The 24,484-nt window shown below is 41.1% G+C and overlaps 1 protein-coding gene across 2 annotated transcripts in view; it reads right to left on the reverse strand.

Annotated features, from left to right (window-relative positions):
* Positions 1-3,403: 3,403 nt before the first annotated feature.
* LOC5568593 (drebrin-like protein) overlaps positions 3,404-24,484 on the reverse strand; it is a 35,416-nt gene continuing 14,335 nt past the window's right edge. Inside the window, exons 3-5 of one of the 2 annotated variants that reach the window (XM_021855928.1) lie at positions 4,904-4,954; positions 4,485-4,648; positions 3,404-4,421 (exon numbers count right to left, since the gene is read on the reverse strand). In XM_021855928.1, coding sequence (XP_021711620.1) covers positions 3,849-4,421; positions 4,485-4,648; positions 4,904-4,954 — 788 coding nt within the window. In that variant the 3' untranslated portion in view covers positions 3,404-3,848. The remainder of the gene's footprint in view (positions 4,422-4,484; positions 4,649-4,903; positions 4,955-24,484) is intronic. The other variant, XM_001652375.2, reaches the window with a different exon arrangement.

Consider the following 24,484-nt stretch of genomic DNA (forward strand, 5'->3'; position numbering starts at 1 on the left):
ACTATCATTATTTCACAAAATCTCAAACTTCAAAGATCAAACGACAGCATTTTAGCTACTGAACAACTTTCCCGAAGACGCCATCTTTCTAAGTGGTCAGGATGCTGAGATCTGTACAACAAAAGTTTCATGCTCACTAGTGCCACCTAGTGGCAAAATTCCAAATTTTTTGGCTAACATAATGATAGCCCTTGAGCTACTGAACAATTTTGCCGAAGACGTCATCTTTCTAAGTGGTCAGATTCCTATGACATTCGCAAAACCAAGGGTGTTGTACAAAGTACAACGCGCGACTACTCGCGTTACAGAAATTCACGCGACAACCGAAAGGTTAAAGACATATTTGCGAATCAAAAGCGCTGGGAATTCTAATACTCAATCTGTTGGATCATATGGCTGGAAGGAGATTCTCTATTTCCCGCGGGTTTCGCGTAAGTGTTTCTACTTACGGGTCCGCCACCCCCCTTTTGGCCCTTCATACAGTGGTATGTTGAATGCTGATTGGTGATAAAATTTGACCTTACTGTTGAGTGGAGCCGCATGCAGAGCAAGACTCAAGCAAGGATTGGTGGCTACCTACATACATAGATACATACATTTGCGAATCAAAAGCGCTGGGTGTTGCAAAACGGCATAAAATTAACATTTAAAATCAGTTTAATTTTGGAGTGTAAAATTTGAGAAATTCGGTAAGTTTAGAATTGCTCCTTCAATTTATGTTTCTGATAAAGTAAAGCATTTTATAATGAATTGTTTACTGCATCAAAAGGACAAACATAAACATGAGATGATGCATAAATGTGACTTGTAATTTTGTATAATTTATTTTTACTTGAAATAATTTTTAATTGAGCTTGGTATATGTTTTACACCTACCTTATGAAATCAACTGAAAATTACAGAATCCTGTTATGAAATCTCAAGAATCTTATAGGAATCTTCAGGTTCTCATGAGAAATCTACAGAAAAAACGATTGAGCTCTGATGCATCTTGCCAAGCATTCGTAGGATCTCGCATAGAGTTCTAAGGATCTTGCTAAGGAATTTGATAGGAGTTAACATCTTGGAGTTCCGCTGCGATGTTGCTCTCATATGAAAAATTTAAAAGTTTATTATTGTTAGGCTACCACTAGCACACCTTAAATTCCTCTAAGAACCTTTTCAAAACCCCCAAGCTTTCGCCGGAAATATTAAAAATACTACTAGAAATTCACATTATGCCGCTTAAAATTTTCAGGACGCCCTAGAGTTTATTAGGAATCACCAGATTTTGGACATAATCCTCCATAACCAATTGTACACTCTAAGGATCCCTCAACAAGCCCTCAGTGTCCACTTGGAATCTGCAGATATCCTCATGAATTCGTTAAAATTTCTGAAAAGTCCCACAATAACCAAGAATCCCTTAAGGATTCTCCAGGGTACAGTTAGGAAACTCATAGACTCAGCTCGTAAGGAACATTTTGATGATGTTGAGACCCGTATCCTTGATTAACAATCTTGTACAGAATTCTGAATCGTCTCTTATCAAATCTAACGCCTTACAGAGTCTATAGAAAATAGGGAACGTAGCTTTAAATTATTGACGCAGAAAGATCAATATACACACCAATACTACAGACAAGAAGTTAAAACACTCTCGACTTATTTATCGCACGCTTCAATGATATTATTGAGAATAAATTGTAGTTTGGACTGTATTCGCATTTGTCATATTATTTAATGGAATTTATTAAAAGTTATGATGCACGAAATTTTGCTGTTCATATTTGTAACTATTATTGCGGTGTTTTTTTATACATAGGCAATGTATGTAAATCCATAATAACAAAGACAATAAGCCAAAAAGATGAGACAAAATTTATGTTTGTAACTCTGTGTGAGTCATAGATTTTTTGTTGCTCTTATGTCGGTGCTGGTGCTTTGTTCAAACAAGCTGTTCCAAATCTGAAGAACAGTGTTTTTTATTTTAGCACCTACTGGCAGACTCAAGTGGGCTGGTCACTCAATATGAATGTCTAAGAAAAGAGATTGGTCTTTGGTTGGGTTACTGGTGGAGATTATTGGCCTCATGAAACGTTGCCAATGTATGACCAATGACCATTCTGAAGTAAAAAAGCGCGTACACGAGTCCTTAGTAGTTGGTGAGATTTGGGGAAATATCGACGAAAATGGAGCTCTGGAATGTAATCGGTGTGGAGTAAACATGCTATTCAAATGACTAAGGCAACAGACACGATAATATTTACAAAAATTTACAAGTTAATGGTATTGGAAAATGTTGCCAAAAACTGATCCAAATCGGGGGGTGCCAAAATCGGAGCATGCCAAAAACTGAGCATGCCAAAAACGGAATCCCACTGTATCTTGAGATACAGATATATACAGACGATTTAAGAAAACTTGTCACTAGCGCCACCTAGCAGGAAAATTCTCATTCAGGTTCTTCATCGCCAGATACTACTTGAACTGCTGAACAACTGTGCCTAAGACACCAACATTCTAGGTTATTTGAATGTTAAGGAACAATACTTGTCAATGTCTTTATTAGAATTCCTAAGAAAATTTATTTTATTTTGTCTTATTTCACTAATAATTCCGGATAGAGTTGACAAAAATGGAACGCACCTACATTAGCAACTCAAATGTACAGCCAAGCATCATATCTCAAATTGTTTTTGTATTATTGTTGACCTGTTGTTTTCTTATGATCGTATATTTCTTATTATCGTTTAAATTATAATCCTACGGATATGGACTCTAGAACATACAATACTCCATAAGTCGATATCTGAAGAGACCATCGACCCGTGGAAATATAGAGACATGGAACGAAAACGCTATGAAAAGCCGTTTGAAACGACCATCATAGTAACCATGAAAGTTTATTTTTGCAATTTTTCATCATAATAGGCTGATTTTCATCACACCAATCTGTCATGAAACGGCCTACTTTCCTGCACTGAAGTATGCAATGCGGGCATAGTCATTACGCAACTTAAACCAATGCTGTAATGATTCATTGCGCAACGCTTTCTCATTACGCAACTGTTTTGAGTTGCGTAATGAATCATTACACAACCATTTTTCAGAAATTGTTAAATTATGGTGAATGCATTCCGATATTGTTTCTGATACCCTCAAGTGGTCTTCTACGAAATTGCAAAAAATGTTGTACGTAACTCGTTGCAAAACTCGATTTTTACAGCACTCGTCGTAGTTATAAGTTTACGACTCGTGAACAGAAAAACTGCTTTTGAAGTTTCGATGATGACGATGATTACGATGACGGGGCGTTGATCGTTAAAACAATTAATTTTATTGCATAGGGATGGCGCACGGTCATTCTTTGCTCAATAACGAAACGGACGGTCATCATATGCTGGTCTAAAGAAGGCTTTCATTTGTTTGCTCGATACTAATTCTCGTGTCGCATAAGAGAAAAAGGTCTTTATTAATCCTTGCGGGTGTAGTAGAATTTCAAAGTTTATCTAATAACAACAGTTAAATCTAGGATCTCATTCCTATCGGGGTGTAAAACATGTATGATAATGATAAATTGTCTTTCCTCTTGCTACATTGCGATCATTAATATGTAAGTTACGAACGAACGAACGAATCAAATTCGAACATTGCTGCCTATATAATGTGATGTTAATGGGTATCTTCCGATTGCCGCGGGAAATAATCGAATACGAGTAATGCAATACTATGATGGTTAATGAATAAAAATACAACTCAGAAGTCAGGCTTGGCAATCCTAAACAATTACACGAAATGACGAACCACGACGACATGGTTACTGTGATGACTTTTCGAATGATTCAAATCCATTCCGTGTGCCTTCCTTAGATCAATTCAACATAGTTGGCTGGGAAAAGTCCGTACGTTCCATCGGGAGCCAGGCCTTGCCACCAGCCTTCGTCGATCTGATCGATGTGCGTGATGATATCACCGGGATCGAAGCTGATCTCCGATTCATCTGCAGCCTGGTAGTCATACAAAGCTCTGGCCTTGATCATGTTGTCCTCGTCCGACAGATCGATAGTCGCATTCGGATCGAAAAACTCTTGAACCACCGGTTCCGCCGTGGTCCCATTTTGCCCGCCATTCTGTTCCGCTTCCACTTCGGCCTTCAGTTCATTGATCAAGCTGGTTTCTTCATTGGATGAATCTGGCGACATGATCAATTCCGGGGCTACCGTTTGCTGGATGTGTATTGGACTCAGGGCGCTGTTCAAGAAGCGTGCCTTGGCCGAGCTGACCTTACCGCTGGCTTCTACGATCTGTTTGATCTCACGGTCCCGCTCTGTCTTCGAGCTGTCCGAGGTTTGCCGAGCATAGTTTTTGTCCGGACTCTGCGGCGCTTCGAGTGCCGCTTCTCGTTTCTCAAATTCACGCTCCTCGCGACGACGTCGCTCCTGAAATTTTCGAGAAATTTCATCGTGATCCACTGATACGTATTGATTTCATTCGATACTCACCTCTTCAAGCTTAACCGTTTCCTGCAGCTTTCGATCGTACTCCAGCTGCAAACGATGCTTCTCCTCCTCTTCCTCCTTTCGCCAGAACTCATCGCGCTCGGCTGGGTTGATCTCCTTCGTTGGAATGACTCGACTGTAGTTGGTGCCAACCGGTTTCTGAACATCTGCAAAATAGTCAAATAGTTTTATTAGGACTCCAATGCAAAATAATTATACTGTTGTAACAAATAATGATCGGAAAACGCGTCCACCAACTCACATCGAAGAGTTTTATCAGGGTGGACAACAAACGGGGACAGTTCACATAACATGAAGGGTTGAGTAAAAGTCATGAGAAGCGAATGATGGATTCGAGTTAGTTCGACGAATTGAAGCCAAGACTTGTTTTGTCAGCAGCAACGAACACATTCCTTCGTTACCAGATTCGCCTGAGTTCCACATTTTGGTCAGAGTCAGAACGCGTGATTGGCCTGGAAAGTCGGTGGAATATATTAGTTCGGAAAAGCAATACGATCTTACTTTTTTCAATAGACTTCTGAATTGTTCACAGCCAAAGTTAGTCGTTGAACGCGGCAAAAAATTTAAGATAGTGCAAAATTGTTTAAAAGAAAAATATCGCTGTATCGTACATTTTTGCATTTAAATTTGTATTTCTAGCAGATCTGGCAGCCAAAGTACTTTCAAGTGATGGTTATATAAGATCTTTTATGAACGAGTGGTGAGCTCGTTTCAAAATACTATTTTTAACGATTTGGAAATGCTTGTCTCAATTACTGGATCAAATAAACAGATTACTGAACTACTACTAAAAAATGTCTGACTAAGTCCGTTAAGCCTTAGTGGATCATTTACCATGCTCCAGATGTAAAACTTTTCCGGTTTTTTAGTATGATCGTTACTGTATTTGCATGTGAGATTGTTCAAGCCTTCCTTACAAAATTCTTGATGCTTTTTAGGCTTTTGGGACATTTCTGATTCTTGCTGTGATCTGTGTTAGAGTTTTGGCGAGATTTTTTAGCAAATAATTTGTTAAGATTACTTGGCACAATATTAGCGTACAAATTGTCAATATTGTGCCAAGGAAAACGCCAAGAGCTTTGATTGGAATACACTAGTTAATTTGGAAAAGTATCTTTGACACATGTCTTCATTGATTTGTCTTTAATTAATCCAAAAATCGCATTTTGCCAGAAAAAGAGGGCAATGAAGTTACCTCGAACCTTTAGTTCTTCTTCTTCGTAGCATTACGTCACCGCTAGGACAGAGCTTGCTTCTCAGCTTAGATTTGTAAGAGCACTTCCATTGTCATCAACTGAGAGCTTTCTTTGCAATATTAGCTTTTTCGCATTCGTATCTCGTGCGGCAGGCTTGACGATACTCAAGGAAACTTTTATTTTGAAAAGATATTGGACTGACCGAGAATCGAACTCATTATGGCTTGGCTTTGTAGCCGTGGGCGTTACTACTAGGCCACAGATGACCCCTCAAATCTCTAGTTGTATTCACCTGAAATAATGGTTACAAATGTCTCGAGAACACTATCAGAATTTTTACAAATCGAAGAAATCTTAAATATTATATTTACATTTTTATCAATCTGTTGATCTTATCGAGTAATAAAGTGCATAAATTCATGAGAAGAGTAAGTTCCGGAATCAATTTCTCGGCAACTAAGATTTATTTACATGAGTTTTCATGTAGTTTTGCAAATTTATTGGTTATCACTGAGTAGCAACGAGTTCTCACATGACAAGGTAATTATGTCATGAAACATTACATGAACTTGTTCTATGATCATCGAATGGCCATCACAATGCATAGAACCAGCTCTACTTCTTGATAAGTTGCATAGCTGACTTAAACGGAACTCCTGAAATCTATTCCGTTAGCATGTTTCGGAAGACAACTAAGGTGTTTTTATTTTTCATGAAGGTACCCGCATTCTTTCCGAATTATTGAGGGTCCGCAAGTTCGGCATCGTAGCGCAGGAGGTTTGCTGGAAAGGATCGACGGTACATACGTATAGGGATGGTTATACCATCTACCAGAGCTGCGGCAACAGACATGTGCTGGGCACAGCTTTTAACGTGATGGGCGAAATGCAGAGGCGCGTGATTGGTAGGTGGCCAATCGACAACAGAATGTGCAAGTTGAGGATCGAAGGCCGTTTCTTCAATATCAGCATAATCAACGTGCACAGCCCTCACCTAGCAAGCGACGATGACGATAAGAACGCTTTCTACGCGCAGCTGGAACGTGAATACGACGGCTGAACAAGCCATGAAGTCAAAATCGTTATCGGAGATCTCAACGCTCAGGTTGGCCAGGAGGAGGAATTTAGACCGATTATAGGGAAGTTCAGCGCTCACCAGCTTACGAACGAAAACGGCCTTAGACTGATTGATTTCGCCGCCTCCAAGAACATGGCCATACGTAGTACCTACTTCCAGCACAGCCTCTTATGTCGGTACACCTGGAGATCACCCCAACAAACTGAATCGCAAATCGACCACGTTTTGATTGATGGAAGACACTTCTCGGACATTATCGACGTCAGAACCTATCGCGGCGCAAACATCGATTCGGACCACTACCTAGTGACGGTTAAAGTGCGCCAACGACTCTATATTGTGAACAACATTCGGTACCGACGCCCGCCACGGTACAATCTGGAACGACTCAAGCTACCCGAAGTAGCAACTGACTATGCGCAAAACCTTGATGCAGCGTTGCCGGAAGAGCTCACCGCTCCAGCTTCCTGCTGGAGTTGTGTCAAAGCAGCCATTGACAACGCAGCGGAAGGTGCCATTGGGTTCGTGGAAGAAAATCGACGGAACGGTTGGTTCGACCAGGAGTGTCAGACGGTTTTGGACGAGAGAATGCAGCGCGGGCGATTATGTTGTATCAAGGCACCCGTCAAAACGTGGAACGATTCAAACAGAAGCGAAGAGAGCAAACCCATCTATTCCGGGATAAAAAGCGCCACCTGGAAGAGTTGGAGTGCGAAGAGATGGAGCAGCTGTATCGTTCTCAAGACACGCGTAAGTTCTACAAGAAACTCAATGCATCCCGCAAAGGCTTTGTGCCGCGAGCCGAAATGTGCCGGGATAAGAATGGAGGTATCTTGACGGACTAACGTGAGGTTATTGAAAGGTGGAAGCAGCACTACGATGAACACCTTAATGGCGCAGAGGAAGAAGACCAAGGCAGCAGGAGTAGTGGCTTTATCAGTACGGCGGATTAGGGGGACGTGCCAACTCCCACAATAGGTGAAGTTAAGGATGCTATCAAACTGCTCAAGAACAACAAAGCTGCTGGAAAGAATATTGGAGCGGAACTTATTAAAATGGGCCCGGACAGGTTGGCCACTTGTCTGTACCGATTGATAGACAGGATCTGGGATACAGAACAGCTACCGGAGGAGTGGAAGGAGGGAATAATATACCCAATATACAAAAAGGGTGACAAGTTAGAATGTGAGAACTATCGAGCGATCACCATTCTTAACGCAGCCTATAAAGTGCTTTCCCAGATCATCTTCCGCCGTCTATCGCCACTGGCAAGCAGATTTGTGGGATGTTATCAAGCCAGTTTTGTGGACGGGTGATCGACGACAGACCAAATCTTTATGTTGCGGCAGATCCTCCAAAAGTGTTGCGAATATCAAGTCGCTACGCATCACCTATTCATCGATTTCAAAGCGGCCTATGATACTATCGACCGCGAAGAGCTATGGAAGATTATGGACGAGAAGGGTTTTCCCGGGAAACTGACTAGACTGATCAAGGCAACGATGGTAGTGTACAGTGCTGTGTGAAGATATCGGGTGCATTATCGGACCCGTTTGAAACACGCAAAGGACTTCGACAAGGCGATGGTCTTTCCTGCCTCCTGTTCCATATTGCGCTAGAAGGTGTTATGAAACGGGCGGGCTTCAACATGCGGGGCACGATCTTCAATAAATCCAGCCAGTTCATCTGTTTTGCTGACGACGTGAACATTGTCGGAAGAACGTTCCAGGTGGTTTCTGAACAGTATACCAATTGGCCTATTTATGGAGGGGCTCAATGATGAAATTCGCCGAAACACTATGGCAAATTTGTTGATCCATTCGGTCAAAAAATTTCTTCACCTTTCTTGGGGAAAACAGCATACGTAGCTTTAAGGTTCAACTGAAAGCTGATTAGCATTGAATTGCTCTGGCGAATCATCAGTCGGCTTCAATGATACCTTGGATATGGGGCCCAGATAGCCGTAGCGGTAAACGCGCAGCTATTCAGCATGACCATGCTGAGGGTTGTGGGTTCGAATCCCACTGGTTGAGGATCTTTTCGTAATGGAAATTTTCTCGATTCCCAGGGCATAGAGTATCATCGTACCTGCCACACGATATACACATGCAAAAATGGTCAATCGGCAAAGAAAGCTCTCAGTTAATAACAGTGGAAGTGCTCATAAGAACACTAATCTGAGAAGCAGGCTTTGACCCAGTTGGGACGTAACGCCAGAAAGAAGAAGAAGATACCTTGGATTCCACTCTAAGAATTGTTGTTTTTTTTTGCTAGTATTCAAAGCGTTCTCTCCTCAAACATGCTGTAATTTGATTGTTTGCTTCCATGATAAAATTCACATACCTGCGGTAGAACCAGGTCCGTCACACTCGGGCTCAGATTGGGTACCACTTCTAGTACTGCATTTGGTCCCTCGGTAGTACAAAAGGTACCCAAGTTTGACAGATCGCAGTACACTTTTCACGGCATTCTAGATTACCTTATGAGCCATAAAATTTTGGGCAACTGCAAGGGACATGGAGGTCTTTAATTTGTCTTTGGTAGAACTTCTTAACGATTCTATAAAATATATAAAATAAAAATTTTATACACTTTATATCAACTCTGTCCATATATTTGTTCAAAAGGTGTATTAGAATAAAAGAAAGCTATTATGGAGAGTAACACATCCTTGATAAAATAGAGATGTTTGAAAATCGTTAAAAAGTTGACGTATCTTTAAGGTGATGAGCCTAATTTGTAATTATTTTGAATACGAGAAAATAGTTTGGATCATGCAAGTATGATTGAATATAATCATAATTTAAAAGTCTGAATGTATTTTGTACCATATTTAAACTTAATGTGGACAAACTTCAATTTTGGTCAAGCACTTCTTGTCCCCCGGTTTTGGACAGCTTGATTTGTTATAGCGTGCAGAACCACTTGGGCACTTGCATGATTCACTTTGGCATGGGGGGTTTTTCTCGGCCGAATGGTCTGAAACTTTGCAATAAGAAACACTTCAATACGACGCATATTGTGGCCAAAACCTCACTGCCCAAGTGAATTGAAAGTGCCAAGAATAGTATCCGGCTCCCTGTTATCTTTGTAATTTTAGCACCTTGTTTTTTGCAAACTTGTCATAAAAATAAGAATAAAATTTACATAAATAGATCAATTTCCTGATTGTGTCCGGTATTGAGAGCCACCTTTTATGATTGGCCGATTTGGTACTAGAATACATCATCAAAATGTAAAAATTGATATTTGCATTTTTAAATTTATTTTTGTACGCTACACAAATGATAAAATTTATCAAAAGTGGGTTACATGATCACATGAAAACACTTTTGACGTTGGATAACGTCTTACGGCAACATACTGGGGTACAATTTCAAAAAACGAAAAATCGCTCGCGTCACGAAAAGTGGTTAGATTTTGACTGTTAATAACTTACTAATGCCCGGATAGATTTTCTAGATTCTTGCACCAATCGATTGGAAATCTTTCTACGAATCTACTCCAACAATGAAAACTATTGATTCTCATGGCTAAACTATTGAAAAATTGAGAAATATCGAAGCATGTCTTATATTTCGAAGAAAAGCACATTTTTCCTGTGTATTCCTGACACAGACATCATTGAGAGATATCTTAGCCACTTTCGTCATTCGAAGGGAAACGCCCCTTTCGGTCTTCTTCTTACTTCTCTTTATTATCTCGTGTTTGTGATATCCTCAGGATCATCAGTAATTATTAATAATTAAAACCACTATGTTTTCCAATGATACAAAATAACACTCACTCTATATTTCTCTCTTTTCGACTCCACCCCCATCTCCCACACGCTCAATCCGAAACCCCCAAACCGCTCTCAGTTCATACTCAAATCCGAATACCACATCCTCCCCTTCAATAATAGCATGGATAACATTATAATGGTTTACAATATTAATTATCATTACAAAATCTTATTGTTCACAGCATTGAGATATCTTTGCGGCTTCTTGATCTTCCTAGCGTCTCTGCGTTTGGATAAGGGCTGTTTATCCTCATCAGCCGTAATGGGAGTACCGGCTTGGGTCATCACCGGTGGTTGCGAGGATGACTGGTGGTGTACGTCGTCGGCTACTCCTGATTCCTCTGTCAAACCTAACCCGTCCTCTGGTGCAGCTAATAAAAAAAAAATCAAAACAAAACAAATATTAGGAAAAATTGTCATAGAATTGTAAAAAATCCATTAAACAAAATCTGACATACTCATCTTGCGCTTCACAAATTTCTTCAGAAATTTCACATTACGGTCATAGACCTTTTGCGTGGTTAAATCCTTAACCGTCGCTCGTCCAGCTCCAGTAATTTTAACGACTTCATGAAAAGCATTTCTGTATTGTGTATCCGTTTTATCACGTTTCGCCTGGCTGACCAAAACGGTGTCCCCTACCTTAATATTCAGTTCAGAAGCTTTGCGCCTAACGTCTTCCTTAGCATTGCGATTGAACTTGGAAGATTGATCTCGGTCTCGTAGTTCTTCGTCCACAAGTTGCTTAGAATCCGTTCGTACATCTGGCAATACACTCCGCACCGTTCTTCCGAACATCAGTTCAGCTGGCGGTACCTTTGTAACATGATGCGGCCATGTATTGTAAGCTGCTACATACTCGGCCAGAGCCTCCTTCCAATTCTTTTTCCCCAAGCGCGCGATGGCAGATATCTTGTTGATACCCTGCATGCTTCTTTCAACTAGTCCATTCTCTGTTGGGTTCAATGGTGTGCTGTGAATTAACTTTACTCCCCACACACTTTGCAGCCATGTCTTAAGGTCGGCGCTGTTAAACGGAGGACCATTGTCCGCTTTCATTGTTTTTGGAATGTAGTACGTGTTGAAAACCCGCTTTAACGCATTCTTAACGGCTTCGGCATCTGTTTTCTCCATAGGAAACGCAACTAAGAACCTCGAGTAGTTATCTGTGAGAACAAGGGCTTTCCAATTGTGTGTATCCGATGCTGTTGAGAAGTCCATTGAGACGTAATCCCATGGGTTTTTCGGAAGCTCCGTCAACGTAATAGGCAATGGGTGATTTGCTGCGGTTACCAGCTGACATTCCGGGCAGCTTCGAACGAAGTCTTCCACTTCTCGATCCATATTTGGCCACCATAACCCTTGTCGTAAAAAGTTCTTCATAGTGGACATTCCAGGGTGGCTTCGATGGGCCAACTGCAGCGCACGAGTTCGCAAAAGGATGGGTAGGACCATTTTCTCCTGCTTCATCAACAATCCACCTTGCACATACATGTCACGTTGGAAAGCTTGATATCTTGCGATTTGTTCCGGCCATTTCTCGGTCTTTTTGATCCATTTCATCACAGTTTGAAGTTCGTTATCGTTGGCCGAAGTTTCTTTGACCTCCGCCGTGGTCAAAGCAAGCAGATGATCGTTAATAATTCCCAGATCCGCTGTGACTGAATACAGCTCGTGGGGTTCTTTATCCATACCAAAATGCGGATCGCTCCGTATTCTACCAATCCTTGAAGGTGCATCCGCAATGTTATTCATACCTGCTACATGCTCGAACTTGAAGCAATAGTGGTCCATCCGCAACATCCATCCTTCAGCTCTGGATAAAATTCGTTTGCCGACATCTTTACCCTTTGCCTTAGTCATGAACATAAGTGCTTCGTTGTCACATCTTAGTGTGAAATTCCTTCCTAGCAGGTAGTACGCGAATCGTTCCATAGACCAGATGATAGCTAGTGCCTCCCTGTGCAACTGAGGGTACCGACGCTCCGCTTCGGTCAGACTTTTCGAAGCACAAGCAATTATCCGACGATTTTCAGTACCACCGGCCTCCTGTACTAGAACTCCTCCGATTCCCCAAGGTGACGCATCGGTGTACAAAATGGTATCGTCATTCTCATCGAAGTAGCCACGTTTAATCAAATCATTTTCCGCTGCATCCTTCAGTGCGTCAAAAGCAATCTGTCGTTCTTCGGTCCATTCAAATTTAGAATCAACCGACAACAGCTCCCGTAACGGTTTGGTTTTATGGGCAAAATTGCGAATAAACGGGCTAATGAAGGTCATCATGCCTAGAAAACTCCGGACTTCAGACGTGTTTTTGGGCCGTTCAAACGATTTGATATCAGAGATCTTCTGCTGGGTGGGCACAATTCCGCTTCCGTCAATAGTAAACCCCAAAAAATCAACTGATTGCTGGTCATACCTCGACTTCTCCTCATTTATGGTAAGATTATGCTCATGTAACGCTTCTTTAACAGCGGCTACATTTCCCCTCAGTTCATCCAGTGTCCTCCCATAAATAAGAGTGTCATCGAGGTAAACTATGACGTTCTTGCATTTAACCAATATTTTCTCCATCACCCGTTGGAAATGTTCAGGTGCGCATGACAGACCGAAAGGCAGTCTTTTAAAACGCATAAGTCCGTTGGCGGTCATGAAAGTGGTGAAATGGCGAACACTTTCATGCAATTCAACATGAAAATATGCGTCCTTCAGATCAAGCTTTGTGAAGAACATCGTGCCTTTCGGAATGTCTGACCAGATTTTCTCCAGTGACGGCATAGGGTACGGCTCCCGAATAATCGCTTTGTTGACTGCCCGATAATCGACAACGATGCGGAAATCATTTGTACCCTTTGGTACCAGTACAAGTGGTGAGACGTGTGTAATGGTATGATGTTCCTTATCCGCACGCTCGATTATCCCTTTCAGTTCCATTGCTCGTAACCTCTCGCTAGTAGCATTCTCAAAAGCTTTCGGAATGTTGTATCTAATAATTTGCATCGGAGACACCGACTCGTCAATCTTGAATTTGATTGGATCGGTTCGAACCTTCGGAAACTCCTTAGTCTCCGTCCTGAGATTAAAGATAGCCTGCGGTCCCTGAATTTTTTCACTATCCTGTCTTGATCTTGTTCCAGCTATCGACAGTTATAGTATTCACGGTGGCACCAGAATCTATTAAAAAATTGATGCACTCCGTACCGATTACGCAATCGACAAGCCTAGGATCTTTCAAAGATCGTTGAAGAGTAGGCTTTTGTGTAATCAACTGTAAACAAGATGGAAACAGAAATAATAAAAATAAAACATTTTAGAACGTTATTTATTACTACACGCCCTGATTAGAATTTCGACAATATTAGTAGGCACCTGGTATTTTACTGTGAAGTTGTTTCATTATCTACCTGATTAATTCGTTCAGCTTCGGCTTTAACGTCGTTGGTTCGCGCAGGATAATTGGCATCAGTACCCCTCGGTGTGCGACAGAACTCGGCGTAATGGCCAACTTTTCCGCAAGAGTAGCATTTCACCCGAAATGCTTTGCATTCCTTAGGGCCATGCAAACGTCCACATTTTGTGCAAGATCGAACATCATGGTTCCCACGGGCATCTCGCTGCTGCGTATTACCATATCGATAACGAGAGTTGAAACTCTGCGATGGTTGCTGTTTTCTGCGATACGGTTCAAAACGATGGAATCCCTGCTTTGGTGTTGTTGAATGCAAAGCGTTGACCGGTCGGATCTCAACATTTTCATCGCCCCTGTCCAAGCTTGTCACATCCTTCGGTACTCTGTTCAACTCGGCCACTTCCGTTCGGATATAGTCCAGATGCTTGCCGTGTTTGATAATTCGTTGGAGATTATTATCGAGCATATCTGACATCTCATAGAGTTTGTCCGCTATTTCTGGAATTGAACGTCTTAAGAGCGCTTGCAGAAATTCCTCTTCGCGTTGCTGATCGGCGAAATCACAAAATTTTGCTTGTGCTTCTAGCCGTAGCACCCAATCGCCGAATGATTCGTTTGAATTCATACGCATCTCGCGAAACTTCAGACGTTCTTTAGCAGGATCGCATGTCTGATTGAAATATCTAAAATAGCATAAACAACATAATAATATTTCCAATCTTCTAGTCTCACTAATAAAAAAATAGATGAATTGGAAAATAAGAACCTTGCAACTTTACCTGTTCAATGCAGAAACAGTATCAGCATAAACATCATTCGAATCCTGCTTAAGGAACTTTTCGTGCAATTCGATAATGCTCAACAGGTAATTCCCGGCGAAGATTTTCATTCCTGTGAGCCTCGTCGCAGGACTAACCGGCGCTTTACACGAGACAATTCTCTCAAATTGATCGCGAAAACGAATCCATTCTGCTTTTCGCTTGTTAGTCGGCAAACCTTCGTCGAATGATTTCAATGGCCACGTACCCGATAACCACTCCGACGTAGTTGGACGTTTCTGTTCTTGTTTTACAGCCGGTAACAAACTACTGATTCCACCGTCTTCCGTGTCTGATTCCTCCGACGATGAACGCTCGCTTTCACGCCAAGTACCACTCATTTTCACGGTAATAATAGATCAAAAACGTTACGAACAGTGACTTACTTTACTTTTTTCACTATGCCGCCACACTGAAATGAGCTTTTTCCGAACACAGAAAACAACTTTGTCTGTCTTCTTCTACCTGCAGTGTTATGCTACTTGACAAACATCAAACTGAATGCCAGAAGTTGAAAAGAGTCCGATAGATGATTTAGCGCAAGCGCAGAAGCTGTTACCCCAGTGCAAAAAATATGACATGCATGAATGCTTACACTCTAAAGAATAGCTACTGACAAAATCTAAGCAAATTCTGTCCTTAAAATATTCTATTACTCATATTTTGCTCATTATCCCGAAGAGCGTGTTTGAGTAGTCAATAAATTCACTGCGCTTATTGTCAGTCGCTCTCGCTTTGTTAGTTGTCTCTTTTTAATCACAACGATTTTTTGTTTTGTTTCGCACACCATGTGCCGATTCAAGAGCTTTTATTTTCACATTGCAATGAAGTTGGACATTCGTGTTTCTTTTTTTTTTTTGCTTGCAGTGATGGCAGTTTATATTTACTCTGTAGCTGTGAGCTATACTCAGCGTACTTTTTATGTTTCATTTTAACTATTGCGTGATGGCAGTTTACATTTATTCAATTTAGCTATGAGCTTATACTCAGCGTAATTGTAGCTGTGAGCTATACTCAGCGTACTCTTGTATGTATCACTTTTGACCATATCCGTTTAGTTCTTTGCCAGTTGTAAATCAGTTATGTTCAGATATCATTTTTTTTTATTGGCCATGAGCTAAACTCGGCTCTACTTTATAATGCGTGGCAACAATGGACCTTCTCCTGTTCAGCCAGTAATCAGACAATGTTTGTTTGGCCATGGACTTTTCCGGCTCAAACGATAATGTCAATTTTGCGATTGCTTGTATATTCTCTTTATTTGTATATTTTAATTGAAGAAAAAAAAAATGGTAGACAGCAGTTCAAGTTATACAACATAGCAATCCATAAAATCGTTACAAGTTGCAAGATATACAATGTTGATATTCCTGGCAACACTTCTAAAAGCTTTCATGTACCCTTTGCCTCATTTTTTTCGTTTTGGGCAATGAATATAATTTATTCTTTTTATATTTCACTTACCAATATCATGGCAGGATCGCCAATGTGATATCCTCAGGATCATCAGTAATTATTAATAATTAAAACCACTATGTTTTCCAATGATACAAAATAACACTCACTCTATATTTCTCTCTTTTCGACTCCACCCCCATCTCCCACACGCTCAATCCGAAACCCCCAAACCGCTCTCAGTTCATACTCAAATCCGAATACCACAGTGTTCAGTCAAAGCCAATCAAATTCCACTTCACGCGCACGCGCACGACCGCATTTTAATTCAATCGTCTTCGGTAATCTTTTGGTGTGTTTCTGTCTAAGAATGGAATGAAAACCCAGTTCGATGGATTACCAGAGCGACATTACTGGTTAATGGATGTGATGGATTCATATTTCGGTCAGTCATTTGCCACATGCATGCCAAAGCGATCAGTATAAACTTGTCGAATTGAAAGCTAAAACTTATCAGCAACAGCTTTGTTGATGATTTGATTTGGTAAGAAATTGTCGATCGAAACCAAATAAGCGCACAGAGAAAACTGCAAAAATGCTACCGCCGCCCGACGGGAACCTAGCTAAAACTTTGTTTGCCGTTGAAAAACTAATCATCCGAAATTTAAATTGGCAATTAAATAAATTAATTAATTAATAATAGGTGAAATATCTTAAGCCGTAACTCTTTTACGTGGAATACATTGTTGTGGCTCTGAAAAGGGCCGTTTTGCTTGTGTCCAAATTCAATTTAAACTCGTTCGTCACGGATACGACGAGCCAGCTAGAAGGCTTTCGGCATGATGGTCACACGCTTGGCGTGGATCGCGCACATGTTGGTAGCCTCAAAGATAGGCCTAGCTCGCTTCCTGCAGGGCCATGACGGCCAAGCTCTGTAATCGCAAATCGGTCTTGAAGTCCTGAGCGATTTCACGGACCAGGCGCTGGAAATACAACTTGTCGATCAGCAGCTCCGTAGAATTCTGGTAGCGACGGATCTCACGCAGAGCGACCGTTCCTGGCCGATAGCGATACGGCTTCTTGACTCCTCCGGTGGCTGGGGCGCTCTTGCGAGCGATTTTCGTGACCGGCTGCTTGCGAGGGGCTGCTTTCCAGCCATCGTCGTAGTAGTGTTCTCTGGACGGATTGAAACAAACGAATGATTGAATTTGCGCGGCTGCCGGTCCCTTTTATGACCTTCTCTTGCGAGCGAGCGAGACGAACAGTGAACAGCGAGCGAGCAAGAAGAATTCATCCATCGCGTACCGCATAAAAGCAGCCGAGCCGGCGGCCGAGCATCAGTTTTGTTACAATCGTTGCCGAAGTTAGACCGGCCTCGGAAAAGGAAGCGCCAAGCGTGACAACATCCATTGCATCCTCACCAAGCCCGCCATCCGCCGTCTGGCTCGCCGTGGCGACGTCAATCGTACCTCCGGTCTCATCTACGAGGAAACCCGCGGTGTGCTGAAGTCATCCAGAATTCTGTCGGCTACGCTCTGAAGTGGCAGGGCCATACGCTGTACAGATTGGGGAAGCTAAATCGTCCCCATCACCGACAGCAAAACTACCACTGAATTCACAAAACCTGAGCATGAAATGGCGATCGACGATATCCTCACCCAACCGTCCTTTTCAGGACGACAATTTAATTTTGAAAGAGTTTCGAAAATATTTCACGCAACATTATTGGCAATAGTCACAGCAACAGAACTGTCGGTGAATCAAAAATAATAGTTTTGGTGAAATTTTTAGTGATTTGCGGTAAACATTTTACCAAAATCAGTAAAATTCCAACAATATCTACAAATTTTGTTTACCGAATGTTCCGCTGCTGAGTTATTATCAAAATTCGTAACTCACCCTTAGTGTGTGGACAAGAAAACCAGCATCAATAATTTACAATCATTAAGGTGAAGAAGAATCGAAGCCAAACCTCAAATTTTCAAGAGCACGGATCTGGAGAACCGAAAACCCGTTTGAGCTGAAAACTTAATCGATTGGTCACCACCAGCGAGTGACCAATCGATTAAGTTTTCAGCTTAAACGTATGTTTGGTTCTCCATATCCGTGCTCTTGAAAATTTGAGGTTTGGCTTCGATTCATCTTCACCTTAAGCTGCTGCAAATTCAGTGTCCGGTTTGTGAAATCGCTGGCTACGAGATGGCTGAAGAAAATCAGCTCAAGCCGCTTGTTCAAGCGCCCATCATCATCGCCACCGCAAATCTTATCGGGCGAGGAGGATTTCAACCCGTTCGCTGGCAAAATGTGTCCGCGTTACTCGATTCTCACAGTTCAATCGGCCCTTTTCAGTGCCAACAAATGTGTCCTAAAGAGTTATTTGTGTAATATTTGCTAATGTGTTTACCATATTCTTACATTTATTCATCTCGTAGCATCATACAATATCTGATTAGTTATGAATAATTGACAAAACGACAAATCGAGAATGTTTCCGAGTCGTGCTGTCGGAATGCAATAAATATATTTTCTATTGTTAAGGAATGATTCAAATATTACATAACCCAAAATGTGCCAGTTCTAGACCCCCTCCTTCCCCACGTAACAACTTTTGTATGGAAGATTTAAATTGTGTATAAGGGCTGTAACACTATGGAAGACCCTCTCCCTCCCCCTGTGACGGAACGATATATTTGAACGATAAGGCCTGATGTCGTCACTGCGTTCGCATGTTTTCCAATCTCCGTTGTGATGCGCCGTCATTGCCAAAGCCAAGATAAAATTTTCCTCAGTACCGCCAGATGCAATTTCTTCTTAGCAGACGCAAAAGTTATCTTCTTTTTTGACGTTGGATAACGTCTTACGGCAACATACTGGGGTACAATTTCGAAAACCGAAAAATCGCTCGCGTCACGAAAAGTGGTTAGATTTTGAATGTTAATAACTTACTAACGCCCGGATAGATTTTCAAGATTCTTGCACCAATCGATTGAAAATCTTTCTACGAATCGACTCCAACAATGAAAACTATTGATTCTCATGACTAAACTATTGAAAAATTGGGAAATATCGAAGCATGTCTTATTTTTCATAGAAAAGCACATTTTTCTTGTGTATTACTGACACAGACATCATTGCGCGATATCTTAGCCACTTTCGTCATTCAAAGGGAAACGCCCCTTTCGGTCTTCTTCTTACTTCTCTTATTATCTCGTGTTCAGTCGAAGCCAACCAAACTCGACTTGACGCGCGCATCAGTCAATCGTAGACCAGCAACCGGAGAAAGACTCATATCGGAATAAATTTTACACGTTCGTCGCTGCTGCTGCTGCTGCTGTTTATTCCCAAGCTAAAAGCTGCGGGTTCCGTGTTATCGCTCATCATGGCCCTTGGCATCCAGCTCGCCCATCGAATTCGTCCAGAAACCTTGATAATTACCGTCGGAGGAGTGAGCAAACCATCGAATACAAGGATGGACAAGAAAGCACAAAATTACCGACCGCATTTCAATTTAATCGTCTTCGGTGAGCTTTTGGTGTGTTTCTGTCTAACAATGGAATGAAAACCCAGTTTGATCGACGGTGACTACCACCAACCGTCCTTTTCAGGACGACAATTACATTTTAAAAGAGTTGTGAGAATTTTCCACCGACAATTACTGATGATTGGATGTAATTGATTAAGATTTTGGTCAGTCATTTACACGCAACCATAAATGGGACATGAATTTCCGATTGTGCGCGCGCGGGGCAATCGTCGACAGTGTGTGCATGAGTCGGATAAATTACGAACGGCACTTGAATGAAGAATCCCTCCCGGTTTGTTTCGCATTTAGTGATGATTGCATAATGCCGTTATCGCCGTCGCTACCTACATGATACTAGAGCGATCAATATCAACTCGTCGAACACAGAGCTAAAACTAATCAGCAACAGCTTTGTTGACGTTTCGATATGGTAAGACATTGTCGATCGAATGGAAATACGCACACAGAAAAGACTGCGAAAATGCTACCGCCGCCCGACTGAACGGCGGGAACCTATGTTAAATTTTGTTTGCCATTTATCTCTGTTGAAAACTAATCATCCGAAACTATAATGACAACTAAATAAATTATTTAATCAATTGTGGCCCTGAAAAGGGCAGTTGTTTGAAACTGTGATTCAATGCAATTCAAGCGCGTTCGCCACGGATACGACGAGTATCGAAAGGCTTCGGAACCCACTTAAGCAATCAATCTTAGTGGATCATGCGTGGATCCTCAAGCGGAATATTTGTTTGTTGAGCAAAAGTTACCGCTCATGCTTCTGCTTCCATCGACCAATTGAAGTGTTAATCGAACCAACCAAATAATAACACAAAATGTTCATAATAGGTCAGAATTAACATGCAACAAATAGTGTGAAAATTGATTAGAAGAGCACTTATTTTCGACCTACAAGAATTCTGTGCCTATTTTCGGATTTTCATACAAAGTAGGCCAAAACCGTATCGAAAATCGATCGGTCGAAAATCATCGAAAAACGGTCGAAACCTAGTGTTGGGTCGAAAATTGATGCTGCTCTCTTAGAAATCTTTCATAAGTTCGTGACAGTCTCAAGCCAAGAAATAGAAGAAGCTAAAGTTATCCAACGTCACTTTGGCGGTCGTATCTCGGAAACAACCTCTTACTTTTTTTATTAATGAATTTAGTGCATTAAGTGTCCGGTACCGGGGGATCTCTTCCTATAGATAGTTCTGAATTATGTGAACTGTTTTTAATTCAAAAACATGACGTTATTTGAGAAAAAGAAATAAAACTTACATCTATCGACAATGAGATATCGATGATGCATAGGTTCGTGAAGATTTGGAATCATTTTTAAAACTATGTTTAAACACCACAATTTGGGGTAAAAATCCTCACATTTCTCTTTGTTGATGCACGTTTGAGAAAGTTTCCAAAGACTAAATACAAAGATTTTTTTCAAAGTCTCAATGGTTTATGAAAACATAAGACACGTAAAAAAATAAAATTGTCTAAAAATTTTCTTGTTCCCTAGTTTGATTCCGATTTTACTTTTATTTTAACAAATCCAATGAAACTTGCGTAAAGTGAGCCTCATTCTATATCTATCCCAGTTTCCTGGTTAAAATCTGGTGGGCTTAGCTCATGTATTTCCTAATAAATATATATTGATCAGTCGTACATTTTTGCTTCAAAACTAGATTTCTTCTCGATATTGTATAGTAGTTCAAATGTTAATATTTCATCAAAATAGTATATTATTAAATTCACGAGCAAAACCATTCGTTTTGCTTACTTCGAACATGTAATAGTACGAATTTAAGGTTGACAGTTTTATTGAAAAAACGCTTTTCAATCGTTCAATTTGGTGATAGTAACGCAGAGTTTAATTTCAACAAAAAAGGTATTATTCAATCTTAGGTTAAAATTTTGGAATTTTTTTTCTTTCTAAATTTTATGTTTATCCAATAGTAAAACTTTGAAAAACAATCAATTTGCTATCACAACTTTTTTAACTGATTTCGAAAAGTTTATCATATTTGCAACATTGTTTGCTCAAGTGCTTTCCATAAAAACACTTTTTTTCATAGAGAAATTGTCGATCAAAGTCGTGGGGAGAAAGGCTTAAATCTCTAATTTAAACAAAATTAATGTGGGTGAACTTCAACTCATTTCAGTTTTATTTTAAATCATTGTATTTCATTTGAGCCACTTCATCTGATTGTGTAAAAAACGATATCTTGCCAAATAAACCAAGATTATTAGATGTTAGTGATGTACATTACACATCATTATCAAACGACTTAGGACACTTTCGAGGTTATGGTCTACCTTTGAGTGAGGGTGTGCCACTGTAATCGATTTACAAATATTGTCTAAACAAGCATCGATTTTTTGTGTAAATCCTTAACAATCCAACACCTCTAATGCTAAGAGACCGTGCGGCACAAACGTCAATGGACCAATGCACGAGTTTGCTCATTTGACGTTTGAGCAGTGTTGATAGACTCACACTCAAATCTCAATCAATACGCTCTCCCGTGAGAGCAAACTCATTAGAGATCTGCATCGCAAATCTCACGCTTGAGATTTCGGTGCAAAATTAACTCAATCAACTCAAACCGTTAAAAATGATTCAGTCGCAAAACCCGGCAAAAACTCGTGAAACCCGAATGTTGTTGTTTACGTTAGAAAGGATTACTATAATTTTACCAGACTAACAAGAAATTATTGCCGTGTGTGAGTAAACTGTGGAAATACGAGACAATGAGTCAAAAAGGTGAGTCAACTCATCCATGATTTTTTGACTGCTGAGTTGCGTGATTGATAACTCACGCATGAAATATATCAAGCGTGAGTTATGAGAAATTGAGTTTTTCACAACACTGCGTTTGAGAGGTGCTGAATTCACTCGTTACCATGGTCACATAAATAACACGGCACCGCTAAAACGTCAAATAGTGAACCCGTGCACGGGTCCATGGACCTATGTCTAAACCTGCAGATTATGCAAATCGAATGTATTTTCCATATATTTTTAACGGACTGGAATGTGTAGGAAAACGTGATTTTCATTGATTTACATAGTCTGTAGGGAAAAATAAGCTAAAATGTGAAAAAAATCAAAAGCTCACCGATGGAATATTTTAAAACCTTCCGATTATTAAAATATAAGCCAACTACTGAACTCTAGAGTAAAAAAATTCCGAGGTACATTCGATTTGCATAATCTGCTGGTTTAGACATAGCGTGTACTGTAACTTTGTCAGAAATCGATCGATTTTAATTCTTTAAAAAGTAACAGACGGGTCAACTAATCTAATTTTGAGGTGCACCCACTGAGATAAGAGGAGGGGCAGAAAAGCGTTCGAATCACTGCGGGAGTACCTCAAGGTTCAATCCTGGGCCCGCTGTTATGCAATGCGATGTACGATGACGTACTGAGGCTGCCCCTTCCGACGGGTGTTAAGATTGTTGGCTTCGCCGACGATATCACCCTAGTGGTCTATGGTGATTCGATGGAGGAAATAGAGTTGACAGCAGCGCACTCTATTTCCCTAACTGAGAAATGGATAAAGTCTAGGAAACTAGGACTGGCCCGTCACAAGACTGAGGTGGTGGTGGCCAACAACCGCAAGTCCGAGCAACGGGCGCTTATCTCGGTAGGTGATTGCACCATAGAGTCCAAGCGATCCCTTAGGCATCTTGGGGTAATGATCGATGACAAGCTGAGCTTCGCTAGCCACGTTGAATATGCCTGTAAAAGGGCATCTACGGCTATAGCGGCGCTTTCGAGGATGATGTCTAACAGCTCTGCTGTAATTGCCAGCAAACGCAAGCTGCTGGCAAGCGTGGCGCTATCCATACTAAGGTATGGAGGACCAATCTGGTCAAAAGCGCTTAGAACGAACAGAAACCTAAAGCGGTTGGAAAGCACGTACAGGATAATGTGCTTAAGAGTAGCAAGTGCATACCGGACGGTATCTAAAGAGGCCGTGTGCATCATAGCCGGGATGACGCCCATCGGGCTCATCATCAAGGAAGATGTTCAATGCTTCAACCAAAGGGGTACCAGAGGAGTCCGCGACTCGTGTAAAAAGGAAACGCTCAGAAGCTGGCTGCAGGAATGGGATATCTCCACTAAGGGTAGGTGGACCCATCGGCTAATACCAAATGTGTCAGATTGGTATGGAAGAAACCATGGGGAAGTGAACTCCCACTTGACGCAGTTTCTGTCAGGACATGGTACCTGCATAGGTTCGGGCGTGCCCCAATTGTGCTGATGTGGAGGAAACAGCGGAGCATGTCGTGTTCGATTGCCCCCGTTTCATTGTTGTGAGAGGTCGCATGCTCGCTACATGCGAAGGGGAGTCGTCCCCCGACAATATAATAGATAGAATGTGTGTGGATGCCGAGTGCTGGAATGTAGTAACTACGGCTGTCACTCACATTATGTTAGAATTGCAACGCCTATGGCGCGCCGACCAAGAGTTGGCTGCCCAGCAAACCAGAGATCATATAAGGATGTTAGTTTCAAATTGTATAAATGTATAGTTTACGTTGGAATTGGATATGATGCAAAATTGAATTGATTGAAATTGTTTATGGAGCCACATCACAATTTCATATAACAAAATATATAACTTCAAAATGTCATTCCCTTGCGATTTCTACTTCACTTGATTTGGTTCTATAATAATCTTGAATTTGAGATTAGATTGATTTCATCTGATGTTAATATAAAATCATACAGGGGAAGAGTACACAACGCTGGATGAAACATCTAAGTTTCACA

Source organism: Aedes aegypti, chromosome 3 (assembly GCF_002204515.2).
Source record: "Aedes aegypti strain LVP_AGWG chromosome 3, AaegL5.0 Primary Assembly, whole genome shotgun sequence".
In the NCBI taxonomy this organism is placed as follows: Eukaryota; Metazoa; Arthropoda; class Insecta; order Diptera; family Culicidae; genus Aedes; species Aedes aegypti.